The sequence below is a fragment of the Hippocampus zosterae genome, chromosome 2 (genome assembly GCF_025434085.1).
Source record: "Hippocampus zosterae strain Florida chromosome 2, ASM2543408v3, whole genome shotgun sequence".
NCBI lineage: Eukaryota > Metazoa > Chordata > Actinopteri > Syngnathiformes > Syngnathidae > Hippocampus > Hippocampus zosterae.
The window spans coordinates 11,663,904-11,691,243 of NC_067452.1; the positions used below are offsets into that span (position 1 = coordinate 11,663,904).

Sequence of the window (27,340 nt, forward strand, 5' to 3'; positions counted from 1 at the left end):
GTTACAAAATAACATACTGTAGGGTTTTTTTTTTGTTTTGTTTTTTTATTAAATAAATACCTTAGACAGCTGGCCAAAATAAAACCTTTCCTCTCACATGAACACTTTGAGACAGTAATTCATGCCTTTGTCACATCCCGGCTCGATTACTGCAACGCCCTGTACTTTGGAGTCAGCCAGTCCTCCATCAAGCGCCTTCAGCTGGTACAGAATGCCGCTGCTCGCCTCTTGACTGGTACTCGTAAGAGGGAGCATATAACTCCTACTTTGGCATCCCTTCACTGGCTCCCCATTCATTTTAGAATTATTTTTAAGATCCTCCTCTTTGTTTTCAAATCTCTGAATAATCTCGCGCCACCTTACCTCTCTGAGCTCATACGCCCCTACACCCCTGCCCGGCGCCTCAGGTCTGTGGACCAGTCTTTGATAGACGTACCAAGAACTAAACTGAGGCTCAGAGGGGATCGAGCCTTTTCTGTTGCTGGTCCATCTCTCTGGAATGACCTCCCACTGAACATTCGGCAAGCCTCCTCGCTGCCCATCTTTAAAGCCCTCCTCAAAACTCACTTGTATTCTTTGGCGTTTGACTCAGCATGACTTAGATTTGCTCTTGATTTTACTGCTTGGTGCTTTCTACCGCCTTATTACTTATTACTTATTACTTATTACTTATTACTGATTCGTCTTACTGTTTATTGTATATTTATTTATTTATTTATTTATTTATTTTATTTTATTTTTTTTTTTCCAAGATGGCGCCCGAGTAGGCAGCCTTCGGCAAGTGCTCTTCAAGAGCCTTGCTTTTTTGTTCTTTTTTGTTCTTTTTTGCTGTTTTTGTCTTTTGTTTTGTCACATGTTGTTTGTTGTTTCATTGTGTGGACCTGATATGGACTGTTTTCAGCGCTTTTTGGCCACGACATTCGTCAAAGGAGCAGTATCTGTGCTTGGTGGTTGCGCCTTCTCGGCAGCACGCGTGTACCAGCACAGATTTTGATTGGGAGGAATGTCGTCGCCATTGACTGTCGGTGCTGGATAGACCTGGGGCGCTTGTGTTTTTTGCGCCAGTAATGGGCAGCATTTTTCACAACCCCGATTTGTTCAGTGGCTATGTCAGCGCTGTTGGACAGTTGGCGTTGGTGCGGCTGGATGGATGGCCGCTGAAGTTGAGGATGAGGAGAGAGGAGCGTTGGCGAAGAGCGCCGATGCGTATTTGGAACCGTGAGTTGCCGCTTGGAATTGAAATGGATTTCCATGGGACAGGAGAAGTGAACCAATCTCTTTTTTCGTCAATGGATGCTACAGCTTCTTGTTGACTTTGAAACTTAGCTTGTAGCCGACGTGTGCACATTTTGAGCATGACGTCTCTGATCCACTGGTTAAAGGACACTTTGATTCTCTCCTCTTTCATCTCAAACCGCTTCAAACAACAAAGCGTGTGACGGAAAAGTGGTTAGGACTGCACGACTGTCCGTGTTTTATGTTATGTGTTGTGTTTATTATTTTACTTTATGTTAACTGTTTTGTAAAGTGCTTTGTTACAGCTGCCGCTGTTGTGAAAGCACTATATAAATCAGCATGTATTGTATTGTATTGTATTGTATATGTTAAATCGCTCCATGTACAGCACTTTGTATGCAGCAATGGCTGTTTGAAAGTGCTCTATAAATACTATTGACTTGACTTGACTTGACTTGACTTAAATAGTGTGACTACAAGAGAATGGCATTTCCATCAATTTCAGTAGGGTAAGACAATTTGAGATACACGTTTTAAGTTACAAGTGTGGTTGCGGAACCAATTAAACATTTAAATCACTGTGCCAATGAGCTTCCATGCCAGCTTTTGTAAACCCACCAAGGCCCCGAGCGTACAAACAATAAAAATGTGTTTGCGTATAAGGTAACGTTGCATTTTACCTTTGGTGGAATGGATTTGCCACATTCTAACAACCACACAATAATAAAATATATATATTGTGCTCAGGATTTTAATGTTTGCCTTGATATTTATTTCTGAAGAGGATGGCTGAAGTATACTGTTTTGTTTTCTTTGGGGAAAAAAACATGTTTCTCAAGAGGAGACTCGCATTGTCGGATTTAACCAGCTCGACCTTCAAACAAAGAAGTAGGACGCTGAAGGCCACGAGAAATGAGGTTGAGGGCATATGGAACAGATAAAAGCCAACTGAAAGGGGAGGAAAGAGCAATTCACAAAGCAGAATACATTTTTAAACGACAACACAGAAGGAACATTTAATTTTATGTTCAATAAAGTATTTATGTTCTTTGATGTTGACAATTTTATGATGGAAATATCTTTTTAGAATCAGGAAAATATGCAACTTAAAAAAAAAAAAGCACAGGAGAGTGACAATATTTGCGTGAGATTAAGAGAAGCTGAACGTCAGTGGTCAGGAGTAAGATGGGCCAAAGAACAAATTCTGGTTCGTGTGTTGACCGCCGAGGCAAAGGGGGCCTTATATAATTGTGGGTGAGCCTGTTTCCTTCCCTCAGGAACTTTTTTTTTCTTGCCTGTCCCACAGGCCCATAAACACCAACACACTCTGTGAAGACGTATATAGTGTGATGTGTAATCGATGCATATTTTGTTGGAATTTTGCCTGTGAGGCACGCTGTTTGCAAAAACATTCCTCTTCGCCTCCTACACTTCTCCTCACGTATCAAATTGATTTCTGCTCCACAAAGCGTAGCGGCAGATGACTACAGCACATCGCTAGGATGTCGTGGCACACTTTCCAACGGAAAGCATCACAGCAAAACAAATTCCTTCAAATTCATTTAATTGATTTTGAAGACAGTGATCCTTCACTATTATCGCGGATTTGGTGCATTTTTTCAAACATATTCATAAATATATACAGTATACAGTAAGATTCGCTGTTGTTTTGCAGCTTCTTGCGGCCCGTTTGTGGACTTTTTGCGGACTTACTTTTTTTAACTTGCATATGTTACTTCGTCGCTACTTCGCGGATTTTCGTTTATCGTGGGTGGTTTTGGTCTCAATTAACCGCAATAAATGAGGGATTACTGTATAGCAGTGTTCATCTACAAATGCTGACGATGTACAGTGAAAGGCAGAACAATTCAATGCGCTCCCATTAGATGGCGGAAGATAAAATAAAACTCTGTATCCACTTGTTGCCATTCATACAACAAAATAAGGCATGGCTTCATATGACTTCATATGAATTCATAAACTTGGGCCTTAAACTGGACAGTGATTTCAAACTCGATCGGCAAATTGGTGCCGTTGTTAAATCCAGCTTCTTTCACCTTAGACAGCTGGCCAAAATAAAACCGTTCCTCTCACATGAACACTTTGAGACAGTAATCCATGCCTTTGTCACATCCCGGCTCGATTACCCTGATGCCCTGTACTTTGGAGTCAGCCAGTCCTCCATTAAGTGCCTTCAGCTGGTCGAGAATGCCGCTGCTCGCCTCTTGACTGGTACTCGTAAGAGGGAGCATATAACTCCTACTCTGGCATCCCTTCATTGGCTCCCCATTCATTTTAGAGTTATTTTCAAGATCCTCCTCTTTGTTTTCAAATCTCTAAATAATCTCGCCTCAGGTCTGTGGACCAGTCTTTGTTAGAAGTACCAAGAACTAAACTGAGGCTCAGAGGGGATCGAGCCTTTTCTGTTGCTGGTCCCTCTCTCTGGAATTACCTCCCACTGATCATTCGGCAAGCCTCCTCGCTGCCCGTCTTTAAAGCCCTCCTCAAAACCCACTTGTATTCTTTGGCGTTCGACTCAGCATGATTTTACTGCTTGGTGCTTTCTACCGCCTTTATTACCATTTCGTCTTACTGTTTATTGTGTATGTTAAATCGCTCCATGTACAGCACTTTGTATGCAGCGATGGATGTTTGAAAGTGCTCTATAAATACTGTTGACTTGACATGACGGTGTGAGTATATTAGCTTTGTCTTCAATTTGGCATCAGATTCCGTGTGAGCAAAACCATTGTGGTATCACCATATCGTGTACTTGTACTACTGGTCTATAATGAACAATTTTGAAATGTTTGGGAACACATTGAACATGTTCCGACGGTACACTCGCAAACGTTAAAACAAAATCAACCATTGGCATTTTCTTCGTAAGCAACTTTGCTGCTCTTGGCTGCTTTGTTAAGTAATGTCAGAGCGGAAACAAACTGATGTTTGCCATGCTACTTACCGTATTTTCACGACTATTCGACGCACCGTATTAATGGCCGCAGTCTCATTAATGGGTGACATTTCTGTATTTTACACATACACAGGACGCACCGTACGAATGGCCGCAGTTTTACAGTGTTAAAACATACGCCAGCTTAAACATACGGCATGCATGCGCGCACTCTAACACGTTAGCTTGAAGCATACGGTAGCATGCCAAGACATACAGATAAGCTAAAAACGCGTTTTTAAAAAGGCAACGAAAGCAGAACTGAGTTCGGGTGTATTTTATTTATCCATCGTACAATGTTCTCACGTTTTTCGATCAATCATCACCCACAAATCCATCAAAGTCCTCATCCTCTGTATCAGAAGCAGAGGACTGCACATCCCAGTTGTCATTGAACGCATCACATGCTAAAGTGTGAGTTTCTACGCATTGCCGAGCGGAAAGAAGGAGCAGCAACAGCAAAGTCAACATTTCTCTCGTGTGAAGCTTTCCCACATTTGAAAGTAAAGAACAGAGCGAAACATGGTGGCAGCGCGTGTGTGTGTAGAAAGAATTGAACAATTGTGCAAGTACCGTAATCCATCAAAAACGCCGCGTTCCCTCTCGTTGTTGCGTATTGTGGCGTAACTCGCCAAGCGCTGCCTCTCACTCTTTGTAAAGTTGTGTTTGCCACCGATCATCCATTGTTCCCATGCCGTTCGCAACTTTACTTTGAACGCCCGGCTGATGCCAATGTCCAGCGGTTGGAGTTCTTTAGTCAAGCCTCCGGGAATAACGGCAAGCTCAGAGTTCATTTGCCTGACTTGTTTTTTCACCGCTGCTGTGAGATGGGCACGCATGCCAAAAGCATAACCGGTGGCTTTAAGTTTGAACTGAGCTTCGTAGGCGTGTCTTTTTGTCGAATTTATTTTCAGGGGTTCTTAGAAACCAAAACCGGAGTTGTTTTGCAACAATGCACATTGCCACACTCTATACATGTGTTGGTACTGGCTTGAGGCGTCCCTTTAGCGTACTTACACGCCCACCCTTCACCATTGGTGGACTAGCTTGCCTGTCCTCTCTCTCTTTCTCTCTCTCTCTCTCTCTCTCTCTCTCTCTCCCTCTCCATATATGTATATATACACGCCCACCCTTCCCTGATTGGCCGACTTCTTTCCCGCATGCCTGGCCACAGTCACTTCCGCCTTTTCTCTATATAAACAGCGTGTCGGCTGTCAGTCAGATTTTGGAAATCAGCGCATATAAAGGACGCTCCTCACCAGAAGGCGTCCTGTCCATTTTGGAGAAAATTTAAGACTTTTAATGGCGCCTTATAGTCGTGAAAATACGGTAGCTAGGTATTTATTTTTTTTACCTTGGTACAGAGCCTGTAGAATTATTTCAAGAACTGTAGACATGCTAACTTAAGTAGCCTGCAGAGAACTTTCATTTCCAGACAGCATTATAGAAATGCAGTGGTGCCTTGAGATACGACTTTCTAATTTTTTGTGAGCACGAGTCATCGATTTAATTGTTTATATGGTTTTATTTTTTGGAATCGCACTGTTCAGTGGAAGCAAACTCGGCCCATTTCACAGCATGCAACAATATGGTGAACAATTCTTCCCAAAAGAGGCTTTGATTATTGCCAGTCTCAGTTGAAGTTTATTGTCAAAATCAATGTAAGACAAAGGGAATAACATCTTGTGTATTTTAAACACACACATTGCTTTGCAACCATGGTGAGTGCTTTCACGCTTTACCCAACGAATTGAACACAAAAGTAGTGATGTGCCCAACTGTGCCGAGGCTCCGATGCGTGTGCCGAGTAAACCGGAAAAAAATCTGCAAAGCGCGTTTTGAGGCATGTGTCAATTACGCATGTGGCCACGCCCGAAGCCTCGGAACGCGCGTGCGAAGCCTCGCGAGACGGGATTCCTACGTCACCGCCAACAAATTGTTTCGCGCATGATTCGAAATAAAATGGCACACCGGGACGACAATGAGCTGCCAGGTGACACTGACGAGAGATAAGATCGGGCCGCTCGATTTTTAAGGATGTACTGCTGCTGTGGTGAATGGCCCAATTTTCAACCCGTCAAAATGATGGACGGCCTTAAATTTTTCCTACAACTCTTAAAAAAAATCCGTCAATGATGGAAAATTGTCGGTTAATGTACCCTCTGCTGAAACAGAAATACACGTTTAAAAGATGTAAATAATTATACAGCCTTGTTTAACTTAAATTTAATTTGTTATCACAAATCACCCCTCCTCCTCCTAAGTCATCACAAATGAAATAGGAAATGTCGGGTTTGCTTCGGGCTAGGGCCTGCAAATCAAGTTAGTTGGTCGGGCTCGGGCTGGGTAGGGCTTAAATACCAGCGGGCCGGGTTGGGCTGGATTTTTTTGGCCCGATCTTACCTCTACATCAAATCCATGGTATCATTTTAATCACTGTCATGACATTTATTTTCCACATGATGGCGCAGTCGTGCAAATAAAGCCTCGTGATGCTTCGGCCCAGGAACGAACCAGTTGGATGGAAAGACTCATTGCTTCATGAGGCTTCATTTTCTCATCACTACACAAAAGTGCTTAAACACGTCGACAATATAACAGTACCGTATTTTCCGCACTAAAAGCCGCACCTAAAAGCCTTCCATTTTCTTAAAAGCTCACAAAGCGCCTTAAAATCCGATGTGCCTTATGTACGGTTATTACGGTAATATGTCGACCACAAAATGGGTCTTTGCTAGAGACATGCTTACAATGCAGAGTTCAAATTTACGGCGATCGGATTACACAGTTGAAGACGGAAATAGAGCAGTGGCAAGAGAGTTCAATGTTAACGAGTCAATGTTGTAACTTCCTGTTGGTTAAGTGAACTGTGTCACTGCTTTATTAAATAAGTTTTACTGACATCTGATCGTTCTGTAGCAACACCCTTCAACAGCTAGGCTGAGCTGTTTCAAGTTTAGCTGTTGTAGTTTTTTTCAAAGCTTCTTTGATCTGTGATGTGGGTTGCGTCGGCTCTAATCGGTTGAACCACGTGCGTACGTGCTCGTGCTCACAGCAGAGAGCAGTGGACTATGGACTGCTGAGGCACGCTTCACTCGAGTGTCATTTCCTTGAGCGTAGCTCCATCTAGTGGATGCATTGTAGATTGTGTCTTACGTGTGCGGTGCGTCCAATATACGAAAACAATTACAAAATAGGCCATTCATTGAAGGTGCGCCTCATAATCCAGTGTGCTTTTTAGTGTGGAAAATACGGTACTCACAATATAATCTTCATCCTCTGACATATGAGTGTTGTACTGATCAGCTGACATAAAGTTGAGACACTTGAGTGAACTGTAGATCCCTCTCTTTGACTAAGTCAATTTGTGAGAAAGTAGGTGTTTGCAGGATTTACTTTTGGTGATTTTTTTTCTTTTTAGCTGGTGTGCCGTGAGATTTTTCTTATGCGCTGTGTCTCAAAAAAACTGTAAACTGTGATATTTGCAAATGTCTTGTGGTCATTAAACTCAAATAGTCTTCCCAAAGTACTCATAATCAGTCTACATACTAGACATCGCAGAATGTACCACTGAGAGGCTGAAAAAATTATTTGGACAACTGTAAGCTAAAACGTGGATGTAAATCATTAGCTGAAGATGAAAATAGTTGGCAATTAATTTAATAATCGATTAGATGAAGATTACTTGATAAGTCGTTGCACCTCGACCGTTATCGTTTGCTGGTGCGGCACGGGACACATACTATGAGAGCGACCGGCTGGACATGTCCTACTTGCTTCCCTGTTTGACCCACCCCTCCCGCATGACTCTGCTCATTAAGGATGACCTTTCACCCGTTGCTGTGTCGATGCAAGCTTTACCCCCTTATAACCCCGGACAAGAGACAGAAAAGCCCGATGAAATTAATTCACAGATCCCTATTTTGAAATAGAATTCGTGCCCAAAGAGAACAATACAATACAAGAAGATACAATAGAAAAAAGAAAGCAGCTATTATAGGCTGCTCTGCTCAAAAAGCTTGTCGCTGGGTGTGGGTTAGATAGCCCAGGCAAGTGTGGGGGTGGGTAGCTGTTCCTCTAACTCTGACCTTAAGCAACAGGCAGTAATATCTCCTTTGGGAGAAGAGTGGCGGCAGTGGGGTTGTCAAACGAAGGGGAGGTTGGGAGGGTGTGGGGTGGAGGGCTTGTTGTTGAGGCTTGTAGAGCTCCAGCCTGCCAGTCTGGCTCAAAACCCTTGTGGTGATTCTTTCTGGCCTATGTCAAAGCCTTACACTTGTATTATGTTGAAGCCAGATATGCCTATTTCACTTGCTGCTACACTCCTCACTGCAATTGCTTGCTGTGTATTGGTCTTTATGCCAAGTCAGCGTTTTCTATTCACCGCACAGGGGTGAGTGACAGTGTACCTGGGTAAAGACAGATAAGACAAACACAAAAAACACTTTAAAAACAATGCAAACTGGCCGGTCCCTACCCCATTTCGCCTGGGTCATTTTTTTTTTGTCCACAGAAAACTGTGCTTTGTTCCTTTATCAGCGTGCGGGATACCACACTGATGAGTATTGACAGGGATAGCAGACTGTGCGTTATGGTGAGTGACAGAAAGCTTAACACAGACAGAATGGGGGAAGACTCGGGGACACGGGTGACAAGACAGATGGGAGTGAAACAGCCGTCTCTCATTTATGTCGCTGCATTTGTGCTCAAATCCAATGCAACGTTTCAGAAAATCGTACAACTGGATGCAAATGTGCAAGTTTTCCATTTCACCGTGATACGCATACAGTGGGGCCTTGAGATACAAGTTTAATTCTTTCCGTGATGACACGCTTAACTCAAAGCAATGCCATTAATCAGTTCCAGCCTCCACTGCAAAAACAACAATTGTTCTCATGTGTATTTTTACGAGGAAAAATAACACTCCCCAACTTTGTACTTTTTAAAAACGTACAGTAATGATATCACTGAATAGAATTTTTAAAAAGTGCTTGGACATAAGCACTGTGACTTGCAGTAATAGGTCATTATTTTGTACATGATGGTAAAAAAAAGCCTGTTTTCCATTATTTATGAGTGGACAATGTGGGACCATTTTAATACAGTATGTATACACACTTAATTAATTATGTTTAAAATAAACGTTTAAAACAACAGGGGCAGATTGTATTTGTCCCACAAATTTCTAGTCAATTATATGTTCTATTTTGATATACTGTATAGGTGATTTGAAATGATTTGTAACACACCTACATCGTGTAACTTGTTATAATTTCAAGTTTTGGATAGGGGTGTTACTGGTTGGGCTGCCGTGTACATATCTGATATTGGTCCAAGGAATGCCATGTTATTCCATAATTTGTAAAAAAAATAAAAAATAAACAATTTTTAAAAAGTGTACTTTTGCAGGTTTTGATGAGGCCCCGTATGCACAACTGCTCAAGAACAGGCAGGCGTGCCCGTGCGCAGTGAACATTTCAGCGAAGAGGAGGCATTTACAGTTAGAGAAGGGATGCGTCGCGCAGGTGGCATTAAAACAAACGCCATGCAAGTGGGAGATCAGTTTTGCTGCCCGAGGGAGGATCTTTCTCTCAAACCTTCCGCCACTCCCGGCGCTGGCCGCGCTGTGGTGGGTGCTAAGTCCATAATTCGAGCGGAGTCCGAACTCGTAAATTAAGCCACTGCCCCGCCAGACCAAAGCAGCACTCTGACCTTCATAATTAGAGCATTGTCCATGCATGTGTAGCGAGCGTACAACATAGTGCTGTCTACCGCACTTCCTGCTTTACTCGTTCTTCAACATGCATTTTGTGGCAACAAAAGACCATCTGGCACTGCATCTTTCACATCAGAAGTAGAATCTCATTCGGTGTACTTATTTCATAGAATTGTCTGCATTCCATTTGGGGACGCTCGATTCTATGTGGCTATTTCATTGTGCGGCCTAGTCCTACTTTTACACACGTGACAGTTATCTAGTTATGTGTCTAAAGAGCAAGGGCGGCCAGCTATAGTCTTTTTGAATCGGACCAAACCAGGAACTGAATCAAAATGAATTTGTTTGTGACATTTTTGGACTGTCAATGTGAAATATTGTCCTTTTTTTTAAAATAAAGGTATTGAAATTGAAACATTTTTTAATCTCATTTGTCGATTAATCAACTAAATATTCAATGTTAAACGATCATTAGAATCACCGTTAGTTGCTGCCCTACCGTACTGTACATACAGTCGATTCTATTGTGTTGTAAGTAATAAGCATGATTAATGAATGACAATATTGGTTCCTCAAAAGCAATAATCCAATATTGATATGTTTCACGATTGAAATGTCATTGATATCAACAGAAAATGCTGTTGATAAACTATTCTATAGATAAAAAAAAAAATCAGAAAGCAAACCCACTACAGTGTTGGGCGTGTTGTCGGCAGCACGCAGCTGCCTTCAAACATGAAGAAGCAGTTAAACCCAGAAAGAAGCCACCGCTAAACCAAGGAAGAAGAAGCAATCAAACCAACGAAGAAGAATGTGCCATAACTTTGTTCAAACAAATGACCAGTCGACTCAGTACAACTCTTGCACATTAACCCGATTGAATACCTCTGAATGGGTACGTGGTGTGTAAATAGAGAGGTTCCAAGTCTTTGACGTGCTCTAGCACCATTGCTAGCCATGTCCGACCCTTGGCATCGGGGCAAGTCAATTAAGAATGGACTGTTGCAATAATGAGTCGTGAAAACGATAAAGCAGTCCTAAGACGATAGGTCACTGCTACTGCATGCATTGCAAGACAGTCTTAGTTCATTACACTTGATTTGATCGAACATTTAATGAAGGTGAACGTAATCATCAACGTTGCTGCTTTGGGGTAGCATCGAATGGAGAAGTGTTTACAATGCACTGGTGTAGAAGCAATTTCGACCATAACACTAGATTAAAATGTACACAAAAACAGTTAATTTTTTAAAATCCATCCATCCATCCCTTTTCTGATCTGCTATATCCTCACAAGGGTCGTGGGGCATTCTGGAGCCTCTCCCAGCTGTCTTCAGGCAGTAGGTGGGGGACACCCTGAACCGTTTGCCAGCCAGTCGTAGGGCACACACAAACAAACAACCATTCCGCTCACACGCACACCTCGGGACAATTTAGAGTGGTCAATCAGCCTGTCATGCATGTTTTTGGAATGTGGGAGGAAACCGGAGTACCCAAAGAAAACCCACGCAGGCACGGGAAGAACATGCAAATTCCACACAGGAAGGCCAGTGCCGGGACACCTGCACTGTGAGGTTGACGCGCTTATCACTCAACCATATTTTTTAATATACCGACAAAATCTATGATTCTCAATATTGACTGATATGAAATACTTATATTGTGGAACATTTTTCTGCCATATGGCCCTGACCAGTTTTATTTGCCCTGTTTGTGCTGTGTTGACTTCTTATTAACGATTAAGTACTACCGGTATATGTTAAATAAAAATACATAAATTTAGTCTTTTGTTTCAGAGTCCTTGTTTTCAAAAGTTAAACAAAAATCAATATACCGCATATCAATATGTTGATATTGACCAGTATAAAATATATATATTGTGATAAGTTAAGTTGCCCAGCCCTAAGTTGCTCCTACTTTTTGTGGCAGATCTCTGCTTTGGCATGTTGGAAAAACAGTGACCTACTTGACAGCATTTCCAACCTGACATGACAAAGTGTAAACTTTGAAAAGACACAAAACTCAAAGCCAAGGCAGCTTTTTTTGCTGAATTAAGGTGGACTCTTTTAAAAGACTCCAAAGGTGAACTCACGCTTTCATGCCTAAGTGTCTTCAAATAACTCGAATCCCTGAGCACAATGGTCACATTACTGGTTAATACAAACAAATAAATGTCTTGTTTACATCATCTAAACTGCAAGTGTGGAATGAGTCACACGCGCGCACACGTACACACATATTCACACAAACTTGCCACAATGGCCAGAAAACAATCTATGGCACTGCCTTGAAATACAACATTAATTTGTTCTGTGATTACGATCACAACACAAAATATCGCATGTACCTTAATTAATCTTTCCCAAAATAAATGAAAATACCATAAACAGAGCACTTATGGCCGACGGGCTCCGCCCCCGACGGGCCCCGCCCCAAAATGTTATTCAAAAAGGAAAATATTGCTCTCTAACATTTACTGTATAAAAACATTGACTAATAACAAAATTGATTAGGGTGTAAAGAATCATAATGCTTATGTGTCATGATGATTAATAGTGACTGAGAGATCCTCTCAGCTCATTGGTACGGCAATAATATTTGTCGAGTACAGAAGAAAATATGGCTGTGAATAATGTTACATTGTCTCATTCAGTGTCGTCATGCACCGTTTGTGTTCAAACTTCTGTTGCCTACCTAAGGGATATAACACCACAAACTAGCAATGCCAATTGCTTGCCTGTCAATGGCATTTTACATTGTGTGCTAGCATTAAGTTTTGTGCTTGCTGTAAGTTAGTTGAGTTGCGTTCACTGCTCGTGCAGTACTTCGATCTCAAACTTTGTTCGCAGGTCAAAGCAAAACAAAAGAAAAATCGTATCTCGAAAAAAACTCGAAAATCCGCTCACCTGTTGTGCTTATGGAGCCGCAAAAGCGGCAGCCCCACTACTATGAGCACACCGTTTTTCGTGTTATGCAACCACATTGAGCAGCTGTGCCATGTTAGTTTAGTCACTATTGCGACACGAGTGCCACTCTCACCCAATGCATTGAATCTGATGAAGACCAGGATGGACCGGCGAGAAAACTGACACACATCAGCACGGAGAAGCAAGCTTCAAAAAACATGCCTAGGCTTGTCAGGCGGCCCAGTGACGTGCATCGTATGAGCGAAGAGGCACATGACGCTCTCGGGATGAACACGGAAGGACCAACCACGTGCACCGCACCCACCATCAAAGTTTGTATTTGCAATCTGCTTCGAAGACAGCCGTTGCATTTTATAAACGTGTAGAAAACCATCCAGCCAAATTAGTAAACAGCTTGCTGTCACTCTACACAGTTCACCTTTTGTTTGTGGAAGTTTTCCTGTTGTACAGTTTTACAGACAGACAGACAGACAGTAACTAGTCACAGTGCAAAAAACATCCAGTAACTACTCGTCGTGCAAAAAAAGGAAGGCAGGCTTAGGCCCAGCCTGTAGCCTCTCCCAGTCCGTTTTACGGTTACATAATCACTTATCAGCGCACACGGCTTGTCCCTGAGGGCGCTTGCTGCTTGTTTTGTGCAAAACTGTGAGCGCATGGAAGCTTTGCCCCGGGTAAAAATAAAGAATGTCCCGCGTAAAAATGAGTGTGCCAGAAAAACAACAGCCACAAGAAGCCAGGCCATGTGAAACCTAAAACAGAATGCAACCCCATACGACAAGGCTCATTTTCCTGCCTGACAAATGCAGTGAGCATGCGTTGTCAATAGAGAAGGGCAGCAGGGAGGCCTGGGCCCCGGGCTTTGACAAGACTTTTGCGTGGACCACAGAGGTCCAATCCATAAACTTTCCCGAATAGTTCACCAACGTATCCAATGGCTTTCTCAAGCATTGGCTCACACCTTGCATCTGTGTGTATATATATATATATATATATATATATATATATATATATATATATATATATATATATATATATACCCTAATATATATATATATATATATATATATATATATTGCACGTCGTCCCGCATGCAGTCTGTCCTTCCGTCTGTCCCTTTTCAAAACGTACCTACTTCACCGCGCCGCTGTGCGCCGCCACTGCGCCGCTCAGGCAGTGGCTCACTACGATCGCGCGGGCATCTTGGCGAAAAAATGTTGTCTACTCACAAGCATTGCAATAAAATTGTTAGTTATTTAGTAGAGCTAAACATCTCTTTATTTTCACGATAAGCAATGAAGATGAACAAAAAGTTGAACCAAGCAACAACACTTTTGTGGGCCGAAGGCCCACCTTACCAGCCTTCCGCAGGAACCAGCTGATGATCCGCCCGGAGGGCGGCGAACCACCACCTTACCAGCCTTCCGCAGGAACTAGCTGATGAGCCGCCCGGAGGGCGGCGAACCAGCTAGTATTTTAATAAAACAATGCCATCTTCAACCGCAAACGTGGTCAGTTGACCAGAATGCCCCACCATTCATGGCAAAACCACAGTAATGGTGGCTGTAGCTGGAGGCCAACAGACAGTGGAAGCTCAGGTTCCAGACTTCATGACTCGTTCTGTGACCCGGTTTGTAACGAGACGTTTATAAACCAAGGTGATGATTCCCATTCAAATAAATGAAGATGAAATTAATTCGTTACCACCCTAATACTGAGTTATATTTGCCTTTTTCATCAGCCAACGGTTATATGATATGGTATAAGAAATGAAACACAAAAATCACTATTTTGACGTGATTGCGCTGACATAACTGCTTGCTGTCTTGATAAAATAGTACAAATCAATAAATAACATATACTGGTACTTTCGTTAGTGGTTTCTGACAAAATTAAAAATATTTAGGCCGTTTTTCTAGTCTAACACGTAAATCCCTCGGTCACTTCTATTTACATTTGCAAATGGCTTTCCGCCTCATGCCGCAAAAGGTTACAACTTGTTTTCAGTTTACAGAAATGTGTTATTCCGTAGAGCCAATGATGGTTATACAGCACAGGAAGCATAGCATAGAATCTATGCCATAGATCCACCAGCTCGTCCGTGCCAAGACCGTTTATATACTGAAAAAGTTAGTAAACTGAGGTAATGTTTGTGTAAATATTTTCGGTGTAACCCAAACTGTTCATAAACAGGCCCCCTCATAACCTGATGTCAGACTGTATATCAAAAACCTTCAGTTATTGTCAGCTTTGTAACACATCAAGATCAGCAAGTCGGAAGTGTCCTAATCTCACAAATCCATTTTGCATAGCGTCTTATATTATCGTAAACAGGCAAAAATGAGCGGCTCAGTCGGCATCCTTTGAGGGGTTAGCGGTGGTAAGTGGACTTGTCAAGAAACGGCAGGTTTATCAGGAAATGCAATACACCGTATCAGCAGTTTTACCTGAACTGAACAGGCAGTCTGTGGTAGTTACTTCTCAGTATGTGGCTGCTGTCCACAGTAAATGAGCCACAAAGGCTCGGCAATATGGCCTAAAATTCCTTTCACTGTATAAAGTGAACCACTTCACAGTTATGGTATAACCTACAGGTAGAGTACATCGCAGTTGTGGAAGTATTTCTGAATGGGTTTTATGGTCTCTGAGGAAGGGTGAATTGATTGCACTTCTAGGCAACGTTTTATTTGAGAGGTGACAGGGACAAATGGAGAATGTGGAGAATCTACTGCAGCATACAAAGCTAAGGTATAACAACACATTGAGCTAATGGCACGTAGATTGATTGTCATCATTTCCAGCTGAATGTTCTGAAAAATAAGAACAATGCAGCGCCCTTGTGCTACCTGCTCAGCATAATTGCAATCATGGCAAACCAGGTCCTAGAAATAGTACTCCAAAGAAACTGCAACTACCCGCTTTTGGAAGTGGAATGGTTTCAGTTGTGAGTAGTCAAGTTGGTAGCATTCAGTTTTTTTTTTTTACACGATGATCCAAGATGATGCACACACTGCACATGACAGGTAAAATGTTCTGAGTCTTTTCGTACCAACCACCTCACAATTTTTCCTCAAACTGCTTCTACCAAAGACGAAGTGGACAATGATCCTGTATGTACCACTTGCATGTGCACTAAATGCCAAACAAAAGCAAGTCAAGGAGGAAGTGTTTTGAAGATGCCATACCTGTTTCTGGGGACAGGGATATGAGAGGAAGGGAGCGGTTGTCGCTCCATCTGTGGTGCGTTCTGTCCTGGCGCTGGCCTGAAGCTGATGGGCATCTCCACCTGCCTCTCTTGAGTCCTGATGTCCAAGTGCATAAAGCTGCCTGGCGTTTGCCCATTTGTGCCTGGGCAGTGAGTAGGACTGGACCTCTTCAGGCTTGTAGTGCAACCGGTGTCTCTGTGTTCGCCCAGGCCAGTCTGGAAAATTCAGAGATGTAAATCAGGCTAACAATTGAAGTAAAAAAAGTTAAGAGTAAGAGATTGTAGTTTCTGATATTTTAACATTAAACTGTATGCCGTTTAACTTAAACGTTGCCTGCAACACAAGACACGTCGGTGATGTAGTTAGCCCCCACCAAAAAGGGTACAATACTTACAGTGAAAAATATTAACTGGAATTTTCATTTACGGGACATGGCTACGGTGTTGTTTCACCCACGACTGTTTTGTACACATAAGAATAACAAGCTAGCTATTGACCAAATGTCAACATCCATCCATCCATGCATCCATCATTTACCGCTTATCCGGGGCCGGGTCGCGGGGGCAACAGCTTTAGTAGGGAAGCCCAGACTTCCCTCTCCCTAGCTACTTTGTCCAGCTCTCCCCGGGGGATCCCGAGTCGTTCCCAGGCAAGCTGGGTGACATAGTCTCTCCAGCGTGTCCTGCGTCTTCCTCGGGGTCTCCTCCCGGTGGGACATGACCGGAACACCTCACCGGGGAGGCGCTCAGGAGGCATCCGAATCAGATGCCCAAGCCACCTCATCTGGCTCCTCTCGATGTGGAGGAGAAGCGGCTCGACTCTGAGCCCCTCCCGGATGACTGAGCTTCTCACCTTATCTCTAAGGGAGAGCCCGGACACCCTGCGAAGAAAACTCATTTCAGCCGCTTGTATCCGGGATCTCGTTCTTTCGGTCACGACCCATAGCTCGTGACCATAGGTGAGGGTTGGGACGTAGATCGACCGGTAAATTGAGAGCTTCGCCTTTTGGCTAAGCTCCTTCTTCACCACGACAGACCGATACAACGTCCGCATCACAGCAGACGCTGCACCGATCCGCCTGTCGATCTCCCGCTCCCTCCTACCCCCACTCGTGAACAAGACCCCAAGATACTTGAACTCCTCCACTTGGGGTAAGATCTCCTCCCCGACCCGGAGGGGGCACTCCACCCTTTTCCGACTGAGGACCATGGTTTCAGATTTGGAGGTGCTGATTTTCATCCCAACCGCTTCACACTCGGCTGCGAAACGCTCCAGTGAGAGTTGGAGAGCCCCGTTTGAAGGAGCCAACAGCACCACATCATCTGCAAAAAGCAGGGATGAAATACTGAGGCCCCCAAAACGGACCCCCTCAACGCTTCGGCTGCGCCTAGAAATTCTGTCCATAAAGGTTATGAACAGAATCGGCGACAAAGGGCAGCCTTGGCGGAGTCCTACCTCCACTGGAAACGATTCCGACTTACTGCCGGCAATGCGAACCAAACTCTGACATCGGTGGTATAGTGACCGAACAGCCCGTATCAGGGGGTTCGGTACCCCATACCCACGAAGCACCCCCCACAGAACTCCCCGAGGGACACGGTCAAACGCCTTCTCCAAGTCCACAAAACACATGTAGACTGGTTTGGCGAATTCCCACATACCCTCGAGGACCTTGCTAAGCTGGTCCACGGTTCCACGGCCGGGACGAAAACCACACTGCTCCTCCTCAATCTGAGGCTCGACTGCCTGACGGACACTCCTCTACAGCACCCCTGAATAGACCTTACCAGGGAGGCTGAGGAGTGTGATCCCTCTGTAGTTGGAACACACCCTCCGGTCCCCCTTTTTAAAAAGAGGGACTACCACCCCGGTCTGCCAAACCAGAGGCACTCTGCCTGTTGACCATGCGATGTTGCAGAGGCGTGTCAACCAGGACAGCCCCACAACATCCAGAGCCTTGAGGAACTCCGGGCGGATCTCATCCACCCCTGGGGCCTTGCCACCGAGGAGCTTTTTAACCACATCGGTGACTTCAACCATAGAGATAGGAGAGCCCACCTCAGAGTCCCCGGGCTCTGCTTCCTCCAAGGAAGACGTGTTGGTGGAGTTGAGGAGGTCTTCGAAGTATTCTGCCCACCGGTTCACAACGTCCCGAGTCGAAGTCAGCAGCGCCCCATCCCCACTGTACACAGTGTTAGTGGTGCACTGCTTCCCCCTCCTGAGACGTCGTATGGTGGACCAGAATTTCCTCGAAGCCGCCCGGAAGTCGGCTTCCATGGCCTCACCAAACTCTTCCCACGCTCGGGTTTTTGCCTCGGCGACCACCGAAGCCGCGTTCCGCTTGGCCAGTCGATACCCGTCAGCTGCCTCTGGGGTCCCACAGGCCATAAAGGCTCGATAGGACTCCTTCTTCAGCTTGACGCCATCCCTTTCTGCTGGTGTCCACCAGCGAGTACGGGGGTTGCCGCCCCGACAGGCACCAACCACCTTACGGCCACAACTCAGATTGGCCGCCTCAACAATAGAGGCATGGAACATGGTCCAGTCGGGCTCAATGTCCCCAGCCTCCCCCGGAAAATGGGAAAAGCTCTGTTGAAGGTGGGAGTTGAAACTCCTTCCGACAGGGGATTCCGCCAGACGCTCCCAACAAACCCTCACAATACGTTTGGGTCTTCCAAGACGGACCGGCCGCCAGACGCTCCCAACAAACCCTCACAATACGTTTGGGTCTTCCAAGACGGACCGGCATCTTCCCCCACCATCGGAGCCTACTCACCACCAGGTGGTGATCAGTTGACAGCTCCGCCCCTCTCTTCACCAGAGTGTCCAGAACATGCGGCCGCAAATCCGATGATACAACTACAAAGTCGATCATCGAACTGCGGCCTTGGGTGTCCTGGTGCCAAGTGCACATATGGACACCCTTATGTATGAACAAGGTGTTCGCTATGGACAATCCGTGGCGAGCACAGAAGTCCAATAACAAAACACCACTCGAGTTCTGATCGGGGGGGCGTTCCTCCCAATCACGCCCCTCCAGGTCTCACTGTCATTGCCCACGTGAGCATTGAAGTCCCCCAGCAGAACAAGGGAGTCCCCAGCAGGAGTAGTCTCCAGCACACCCTCCAAGGACTCCAAAAAGGGTGGGTATGCTGAGCTGCTGTTTGGTGCATATGCACAAACAACAGTCAGGACCCGTCCACCCACCCGAAGGCGGAGGGAAGCAACCCTCTCGTCTACCGGTGTGAACCCCAATGTACAGGCACCAAGCAGGGGGGCAATGAGTGAGCCCACACCTGCTCTGCGCCTCTCACCGTGAGCAACTCCAGAGTGGAAGAGAGTCCAACCCCTCTCGAGAACTGGTACCAGAACCCAGGCTGTGTGTGGAGGCAAGTCCGACTATATCCAGTCGGAAATTCTCTGCCTCACACACCAGCTCGGGCTCCTTCCCAGCCAGAGAGGTGACATTCCATGTCCCAAGAGCTAGCTTCTGCAGCCGAGGATCGAACCGCCAGGGTCCCCGCCTTTGGCTGCCGCCCAGCTCACATTGCACCCGACCCCTTTGGCCCCTCTCATGGGTGGTGAGCCCATGGGAAGGCTGGACCCACGTTGCCTCTTCGGGCTGTGCCCGGCCGGGCCCCATGGGTGTAGGCCCGGCCACCAGGCGCTTGCCAACGAGCCCCACTTCCAGGCCTGGCTCAAGAGTGGGGCCCCGGTGACCCGCGTCCGGGCAAGGGAAACCTTGGTCCATATATTGTATTCATCATAAGGGTCTTTGAGCCGTGCTTTGTCTGGCCCCTCACCTAGAACCTGTTTGCCATGGGTGAACCCTGCCAGGGGCATAAAGCCCCAGACAACTTAGCTCCTAGGATCATTGGGACACGCAAACCCCTCCACCACAGTAAGGTGACGGCTCACGGAGGGGCAAATGTCAACATTTCACGCATTATCAGAGGTGGGTACTCATGTGCTACACAAGTGGTTACCAAACTACGCCCCGCGGGCCGAATCCGGCCCGCCTCCACATTTGGTCCGACCCCCCTGAACAATACCAGAGAGTCTTTTGATTTATTTTTCATCTATGTATATTTGTATTTTATCATAAAATTCGGCATTTTCAAATAAAATATTCCTTAGTTATGAACTATTTTCATGATTAACTATTAGCTCGTAACAATTTCATAAACACATATAACGTGACATTTGTTCCATCCTTCTGCGGTCTGTGCCGTTATCTGGCAACCCCAGAAAAAAAAAATCCTAAACTCGTCCCTCTCAAAGAGAAAGTAATCATGGCGAAAAGGTGAGGTAAGAGAAAAAAAATATTCAGATACAGGGAATATAACCCAAAATGGAGAAACAATTTTTTTTTCAATGCAAAGAAAAGATTGTCTGTCTCATCTGTCGATGGCAGTATTCAAAGAATACAATGTGCGTAGACACTACGAATCCCGCCACGACAACAAGTAAGATTTTTTGCAAGGGCAAATGAGAGTAGACAAACTGTCAATGCTAAAAAGAGGAACGTTAGCTCAGCAAAATACATTTGTACGCTAAGCTCAGCTGAACCAGCCTGTTCGGGATAGCTTTCGGTTTGCTCAACTGATAGCAAGCAGCAGTAAGGAGTTTGTCAAGAAATGCATGAATGCTGTCGCGGAGGTGGTGTGTCCCGAGAAGAAAGACGTCTATAATACCGCGAGTGTATCAAAAAATGTTATTTGATTTTGTGTGGGTTTCTGGGAAACAATACATTTTTACGTCTAGGTACACTTGCAGTCACACTTTTGCTTTTACAAACTGACCCCCCCCCCCCCCACATCAGAGAAGCGAAAAGTTATGTGGCCCTCACAGGAAAAAGTTTGGGGACCACTGTGCTACACTTACTCTTACTAAGCACATTTGTGAATCATATGTACCTGTCAACATACTTCTTTCTCTTACATCAGTGTTTTTGGTAAGAAAAAACACTACTTTTACTCCGTTTCAACCAGCATACATTTTGCTCAGTACTTTTACAAACTCCATTTTCAAAAGAACATCTACTGTATGTCATACATCGTCATTAATGTCCAAATTTCAGCCTACAGGAACTCAATTTCAAACTTGAGTTAGCATGTTGGGGTTTTCTATGTAATCTCAACCTGGTGAGCCTATTGTGCTTTTGATGAGTGTGAATAAAGCAAGTTCATGAAAAAACATTTCATTCATCCACCTTCCAGACCAATTATCCTCATTGGGGGTGGTGGTGTACACGGAACTTTAACAACTTTGGGAGGCTCGGTACCACTGGGACTGATTGACATCCAATCAAAAGGGCATATATACAAAATAAATTCCAATAACGTTTTGGACATTGTGTTAAACATACATAAAAAGAGAATACAATGATTTGCCAATCACGTTCAACTTACATTTAATTTATACAGTACAAAGACAATATCTTGTCGATGAAACTGATAAAATTTATCGTTTTTAGCAAATAATAATTAACTTTGAATTTTATGGCTGCAACACATCCCAGAAAAGTTCGTACAGGTGGCAAAAAAGACTGAGAAAGTTTAAAATGCTCACCAAACACCTGCTTAGAACATCACACAGGTGAACAAGCTAAGTGGGAACCGCTGGGTGCCATGATTGGGTAGAAAAAGAACTTCCTTGAATTGCTCAGTCATTCACAAGCAAAAACTGGAGCAAGGTTCACTTCTTTGTGAACAACTGCATGAGAAAATAGTCGAACTGTTTAAGGACAATGTTCCTGAACGTACGATTGAAAGGAATTGAGGGATTTCATAACCAACGATCCATAATATCATCAAAAGTTTCTGAGAATCTGAAGAAATCACTGCATGTGAGCGGCAAGGCCGAACACCAACAATTGACTGCCCGCGACCTTTGATCCCTCAGGCGGCACCGCATCAAAAAACGACATCAATGTGGAGATTTATAAAGAAAGGAATTTTTAAACCATTGACACATGTGCATTCATTCATTCATTCATTCATCTTCCGAGCCGCTTGATCCTCACTAGGGTCGCGGGAGCCTATCCCAGCTGTCTTCGGGCAGTAGGCGGGGGACACCCTAAATCGGTTGCCAGCCAATCGCAGAAACACAGAAACGAACAACCATTCGCACTCACACTCACACCTAGGGACAATTTAGAGTGTTCAATCAGCCTGCCACGCATGTTTTTGGAATGTGGGAGGAAACCGGAGCACCCGGAGAAAACCCACGCAGGCCCGGGGAGAACATGCAGACTCCACACAGGGAGGCCGGAGCTGGAATCGAACCGGGTACCTCCGCACTGTGAAACCAACGTGCTAACCACTGGACTACCGGGCCGCCCGACACATGTGCATATAAACTCTAAAGTTAATCCCTGTCTACAAGTTACAAACTAAGGAGAGTGCTATTAAATGTGTAAAGAAATGTGAGCGCGCATGGTTGTTCGTCTCTGTGTGCCCTGCGATTGGCTGGCAACCGGTTCAGGGTGTCCCCCGCCTGCTGCCCGAAGACGACTGGGATATGCTCCAGCGCCCCCCGCGACCCTAGTGAGGATAAGGCGGTTCAGAAGATGAATGAATGAATGTTGGTATAAATTAAAATAATAGTCAACACGCCGGGTTTTTTTCAGCGGAGATTTCGGCTGACATTCTGCGTTGGTGAGGCTGGATGGATGTATGAATAAAGTATCCACGTGTCCTTGATAGCATCTGAGGTGTTGGGTCTGTCTCAGTGACAGACTGAGACTGCTGTCTTCTCCTCTGATCAAAACAGTGTGTCCCCTGGCAGATACTCCATGAATTGCACCTTATTAAAAATATTCATTTCATGTTTTTATGCAGTTTTTCACTTTTAAATTATCCTGCGGGCCTGTATGTTTGACACCACTGCTCTAAATTGTGCCTAAGTCTGATTGTGAGTGTGACTGGTTGTTCCTCTATGTGTGCCCTGTGACTGGCAACTAAGTTCAGGATGTACCTTTTCTAATGCCCAAGGAAAGCTGGGATAGACTCCAGCACGCCCGCGACCCTATGAGGATAAGCGGATTAGAAAATAAATGGATGGATAGTTGTCCTCCAAGCCAAAGAGGAAAAGAACGATCCGGACTCTTATAGACGGAAAGTTCAAAAGCTGTGATGGTATGGGGCTGTGTTAGTGCCAAAGGCATGGGTAACTTACACATCTGTGAAATCACTATTCATGCTTAAAGGTCCCAACATGTTTTGGAGAAACATATACTGCCATACAAGCAATTACTTTTTCATAGCCGTGCTTATTTCAGCAAGACAATGCCAAAGCACATTCTGCACGTGTTCCAACAGTGTAGCATTGTCGTAAAACAGTTCAGCTACAAGACTGGCCTGCCTGCAGTCCAAACCTGTCTCCTATTGAAAATGTGTGGCGCATTAAGAAGCATAAAACACGACAACAGAGACATTGGCTTGTTCAACAGCTGAAGCTGTACATCAAGCAAGAGTGGGAAAGAATCCACCTATAAAACTGCAAGAATTAGTGTCCTCAGTTCGTTTATTGAATGTTGTTCAAAGAAAAAGGTGATGTAACACAGTAGTAAACATGACCCTGTCCCAGCTTTTTTGGAACGTCTTACAGCCATAAAATTCTAAGTTAATGATTTTCTAAAAAATAATAATAAAAGGTTATCAGTTTGGTCATTAAATATCTGTCTTTGTAGTGTATGAAATCAAATGTCGGTTGAATATCTTTTGCAAATCAGTGTATACTGTTTATATTAGGTTTAACACAGCGTCCCAACTTCATTGGAATTGGGTTTGGAGACAAATGATCATTTACAGTCAAATTTACATCTAACAACAGCTTGGAGTCTTCAATGAAGCAAACATGCATGTTTTTGGAATATGTGGTGAAGCTGAGAAAGCCAGAGCCTGAATTTGCACACCCAGACTGAGGCGGATGTGTTAACCAAACCCCATCATGCTGCTAAATTCTTCTGGTTGACTTTGCCTTAATTTGCTGTCTTATAAATATAAAATGTATGTTACTACAGTGCACATTCCTAGTTGACATTTTTGTCATTTTGTCATTACTCAGGATTTGAGTGTTTTTTCTGAATTTATATTCAGCCAATTACTCACAGGATTACTTTTCTCTTTTGCATGAGTCATATTATTCGAAAGTTGTAGTACTTAAGTACAGTGTGACTACTCTACCTACCTCTAGTCATGACGAATATGTTACGATGTGACAACATTTAAACCAGGTGCACATGTCGGCTTTCCGGGTGACGAAATTCAAAGCAACTTGAGGAGTGAACGCTGAAAACTTTGAGCAGTTACTAGAAGGAACAAGCATGCAGCACGCACAGCAGTTTTGCAGCGTGCATGTGTGCATGAGGCCAACTGGAGTTTTTAGGCCTTTTGAAAAGCTCCACCCTGAAGTATGGAGAAGGGGGAGGGGCACCACTTTGGTACCCTCTTTCCGGTGAACTTTGCTAACACATGAGCTCGGTCTGAAATTTTAATAACGCTTTCAAATTGGATTGAAGCCTGTTAAGAGTGTGTGGCGGCATGTGCGCCTTGGCCGGACGGTGCAAAGCTACGCGTAAAGGCGTCAAACTTGTCACTCGAGTGCACACCACTATACGATGGGCCTGCGCAAAAAAATTAAGAAAAGAAAAGACAGACAACGCACCTCCGTTGAAAGATTTTTAAAAAAATATCGACACTTACTTTTTCCCCGTCGTGCAACCTTCGTCCGTTCGCTTCAGCAGGGGCGTTATCCTTCGTCTCCTGGCCGTCTCGCACGCATTTGAGGAGTACGGTCCCGTTTGTGGTGGCAACCGCCCGTAAGCCGCCGCCGGCGCTTTTCTCCAGCCGATTGTCGCGGGGCACCGAGCGAGTTGGTCGGTAGCCGTAGTCCGCGTCGCCGAGCCGTGTCCCAACAACCGGTTTGTCCAAAACTGATCTCGAATCCATTTTAAGAGCGACCAAGTGTGCACTAAAGAAAGAAAACCCACTTTCTGTAGATCTTAGTGCAAAATTCTCGAGTGAGATACATTTATCGGGATTGCTGGGAATTACTTGTATCGTCCTTCTACGTCTACTCTACATTGGGCGTTTGGCTACCGGGGTTATCCAAAAAGCCGCCCGGTCCAGAGGATAAAAGATTGTTTTGCCTCTTTCCTCCAAAAGAATGACACGCCCCCTATGCTTCAATCCCATTGGCGGTCACCGTACATAAACATTACACTCTGGCACGCGTCCACAACAAAGGGTCTCTGTGATTGGCCCATTCCCCCGTGTCATTCATTTCTGCATGTCATCTAATTGGTTTAGAGGGAGGGGTGGGCGTGCTCTTCATTTTACCGGCCGGTGTCTGTCGATGTCGACACCTTTTCGCCGGGCTGAAGCGAAGAACAGAAAAAGGAAACATTCTGCGCACTTACGTTTATCAATTATCAATTATTGGTCGGAATGTTGTTGGACGCTTATATCAGTAGACCAGGGGTTCCAGGAATTTTCGGGTTAGATGAGCCGTACTTTGGGAACAATAAAAAAGAATTAGCTACATACTATCATTCAAAAATGCACATTCCTATACATGCGGACTGACACCCCAAGACCCCCCAAAAGAAAAAGAAAAATACTAAAGTAACTACACTTCCCACCTTAGCTTTGGGCCTTTCAAAACTTCAGATGTGAATGTGATGAATGATCATTTCCTGTAATCTGACACGACTGCACGAATAAAGTTTTTAGAACAAAATTGACATGAATGCTGTCTTGTTTTTAGGGACTGAATGCACCTTTTCCAGAATAAAGAGCATAGTATAAAATGAGGAGTTTACAGCGTTGAACTGCTTGTAAGATTTGAATGTAGTTTTACGTCACTAATTCCCCATCAGTGTTTGACTAAAACCACACCCCTCGCGGATTTACACGAGTCACGAGATTTATGAGTCACGATTTATTCTTCATGAGTTTGATATAACTCAACAATGTTACAGGTTTTAGATTTTATTTTTTGGAATGTAAAAATGAAAAACAGGTCATAAATGTACTTGCCGAGCAGAAATGTTGACAGACACAATCCTGACAACAATTTAGAAGGAAGTATGGTGTGGAAGAAAATAGAGTATATTCTGCAAACGTATTTATTATGAATATAATGTTGGCGGATTGAACACTCTAAATTGTCCCTAGGTGTGAGTGTGGGCGTGCATGGTTGTTTGTCTCCGTGTGCCCTGCGATTGGCTGGCAACCAATTCAGGGTGTCCCCCCGCCTACTGGCCGAAGACAGCTGGGATATGCTCCAGCGCCCCCCGCGACCCGAGTGAGGATAAAGCGGTTCGGAAGATGAATGAATGAATGAATGAATGTTGGTATAAATTAAAATAATATTCAACACGCCGGGGTTTTTTCAGCGGAGATTTCGGCTGACATTCTGCGTTGGTGAGGCTAGATGGATGGCTGCTGGAACTGAGGAGGAGGAAAGACGAACGTCGGCGCGAAGCACCAATGTGTGTTTGGAACTGAGTGTCGAAGCCTGCAATTGAAGCGGATCTCGGTGGACCTGTCTTCACCAATGGGCGCTACAGCTTCTTGTTTACTTTGCTGGTAGCAGACGCGTGTGACGTCTTGCATGCTGTGATCATGACGTCTCTGAAACATCGGTGGAAGGAGACTTTGATTATCTCCTTATTGTCGATGTTTTATGGAATACAATGTGTTCTGTTGTATTGATGTTTTATGTTAAATGTTCTACAAAGTTCTTTGTTACAGATGCAGTTGTTCAGAAAGCACTATAAAGAAAGATGGATGTATTTATGTGTTCATAGAATGATTTTATTTGCTATATTAATTTATTATACTGTATTTGTCCAGACCGTGGGCCAGAGATTGTGATATGAATCACTTCTTGTATTCTTACAGACCCAGTAAAGTCAATAAAGCATGTAAACTCAACAGTTGTTCCAGTAATAGATTTGTCATCTTGTAAAATGACTTTCTATGAACTGCATGTAATAAATTAAGACAGTCACATGTGACTGTGTTTTGTTAATAGCTCACAACTGTTAAAAGGATTATTGCTACATTGTACCCTGAATGGTACAAAGGAGGGTCTGTATCGATAAAAGAGAACAGCATCGTAATGTGCCACTTTATTAAAAAAGTAAAAACTCACTTTAATATTTTATGAAGCTTAATATAAAACATTACAATCTTTTGCATATCTGCACGGCCATAATATCTATTTGTGTGTATATTATATATGTAAATATATGTATATATGTAAATGTGTGTGTGTGTGTATAATATATATATAT

General features: G+C 44.2%; 1 protein-coding gene across 1 annotated transcript in view; it reads right to left on the bottom strand.

The window, feature by feature from the left end:
* The window catches only part of slc2a4rg (SLC2A4 regulator), a 78,819-nt gene extending 53,560 nt beyond the window's left edge, over positions 1 to 25,259 (bottom strand). Inside the window, exons 1-2 of the mRNA XM_052056672.1 lie at positions 24,744 to 25,259; positions 16,015 to 16,250 (exon numbers count right to left, since the gene is read on the bottom strand). Coding sequence (XP_051912632.1) covers positions 16,015 to 16,250; positions 24,744 to 24,989 — 482 coding nt within the window. The 5' untranslated portion in view covers positions 24,990 to 25,259. The remainder of the gene's footprint in view (positions 1 to 16,014; positions 16,251 to 24,743) is intronic.
* Positions 25,260 to 27,340: the final 2,081 nt, after the last annotated feature.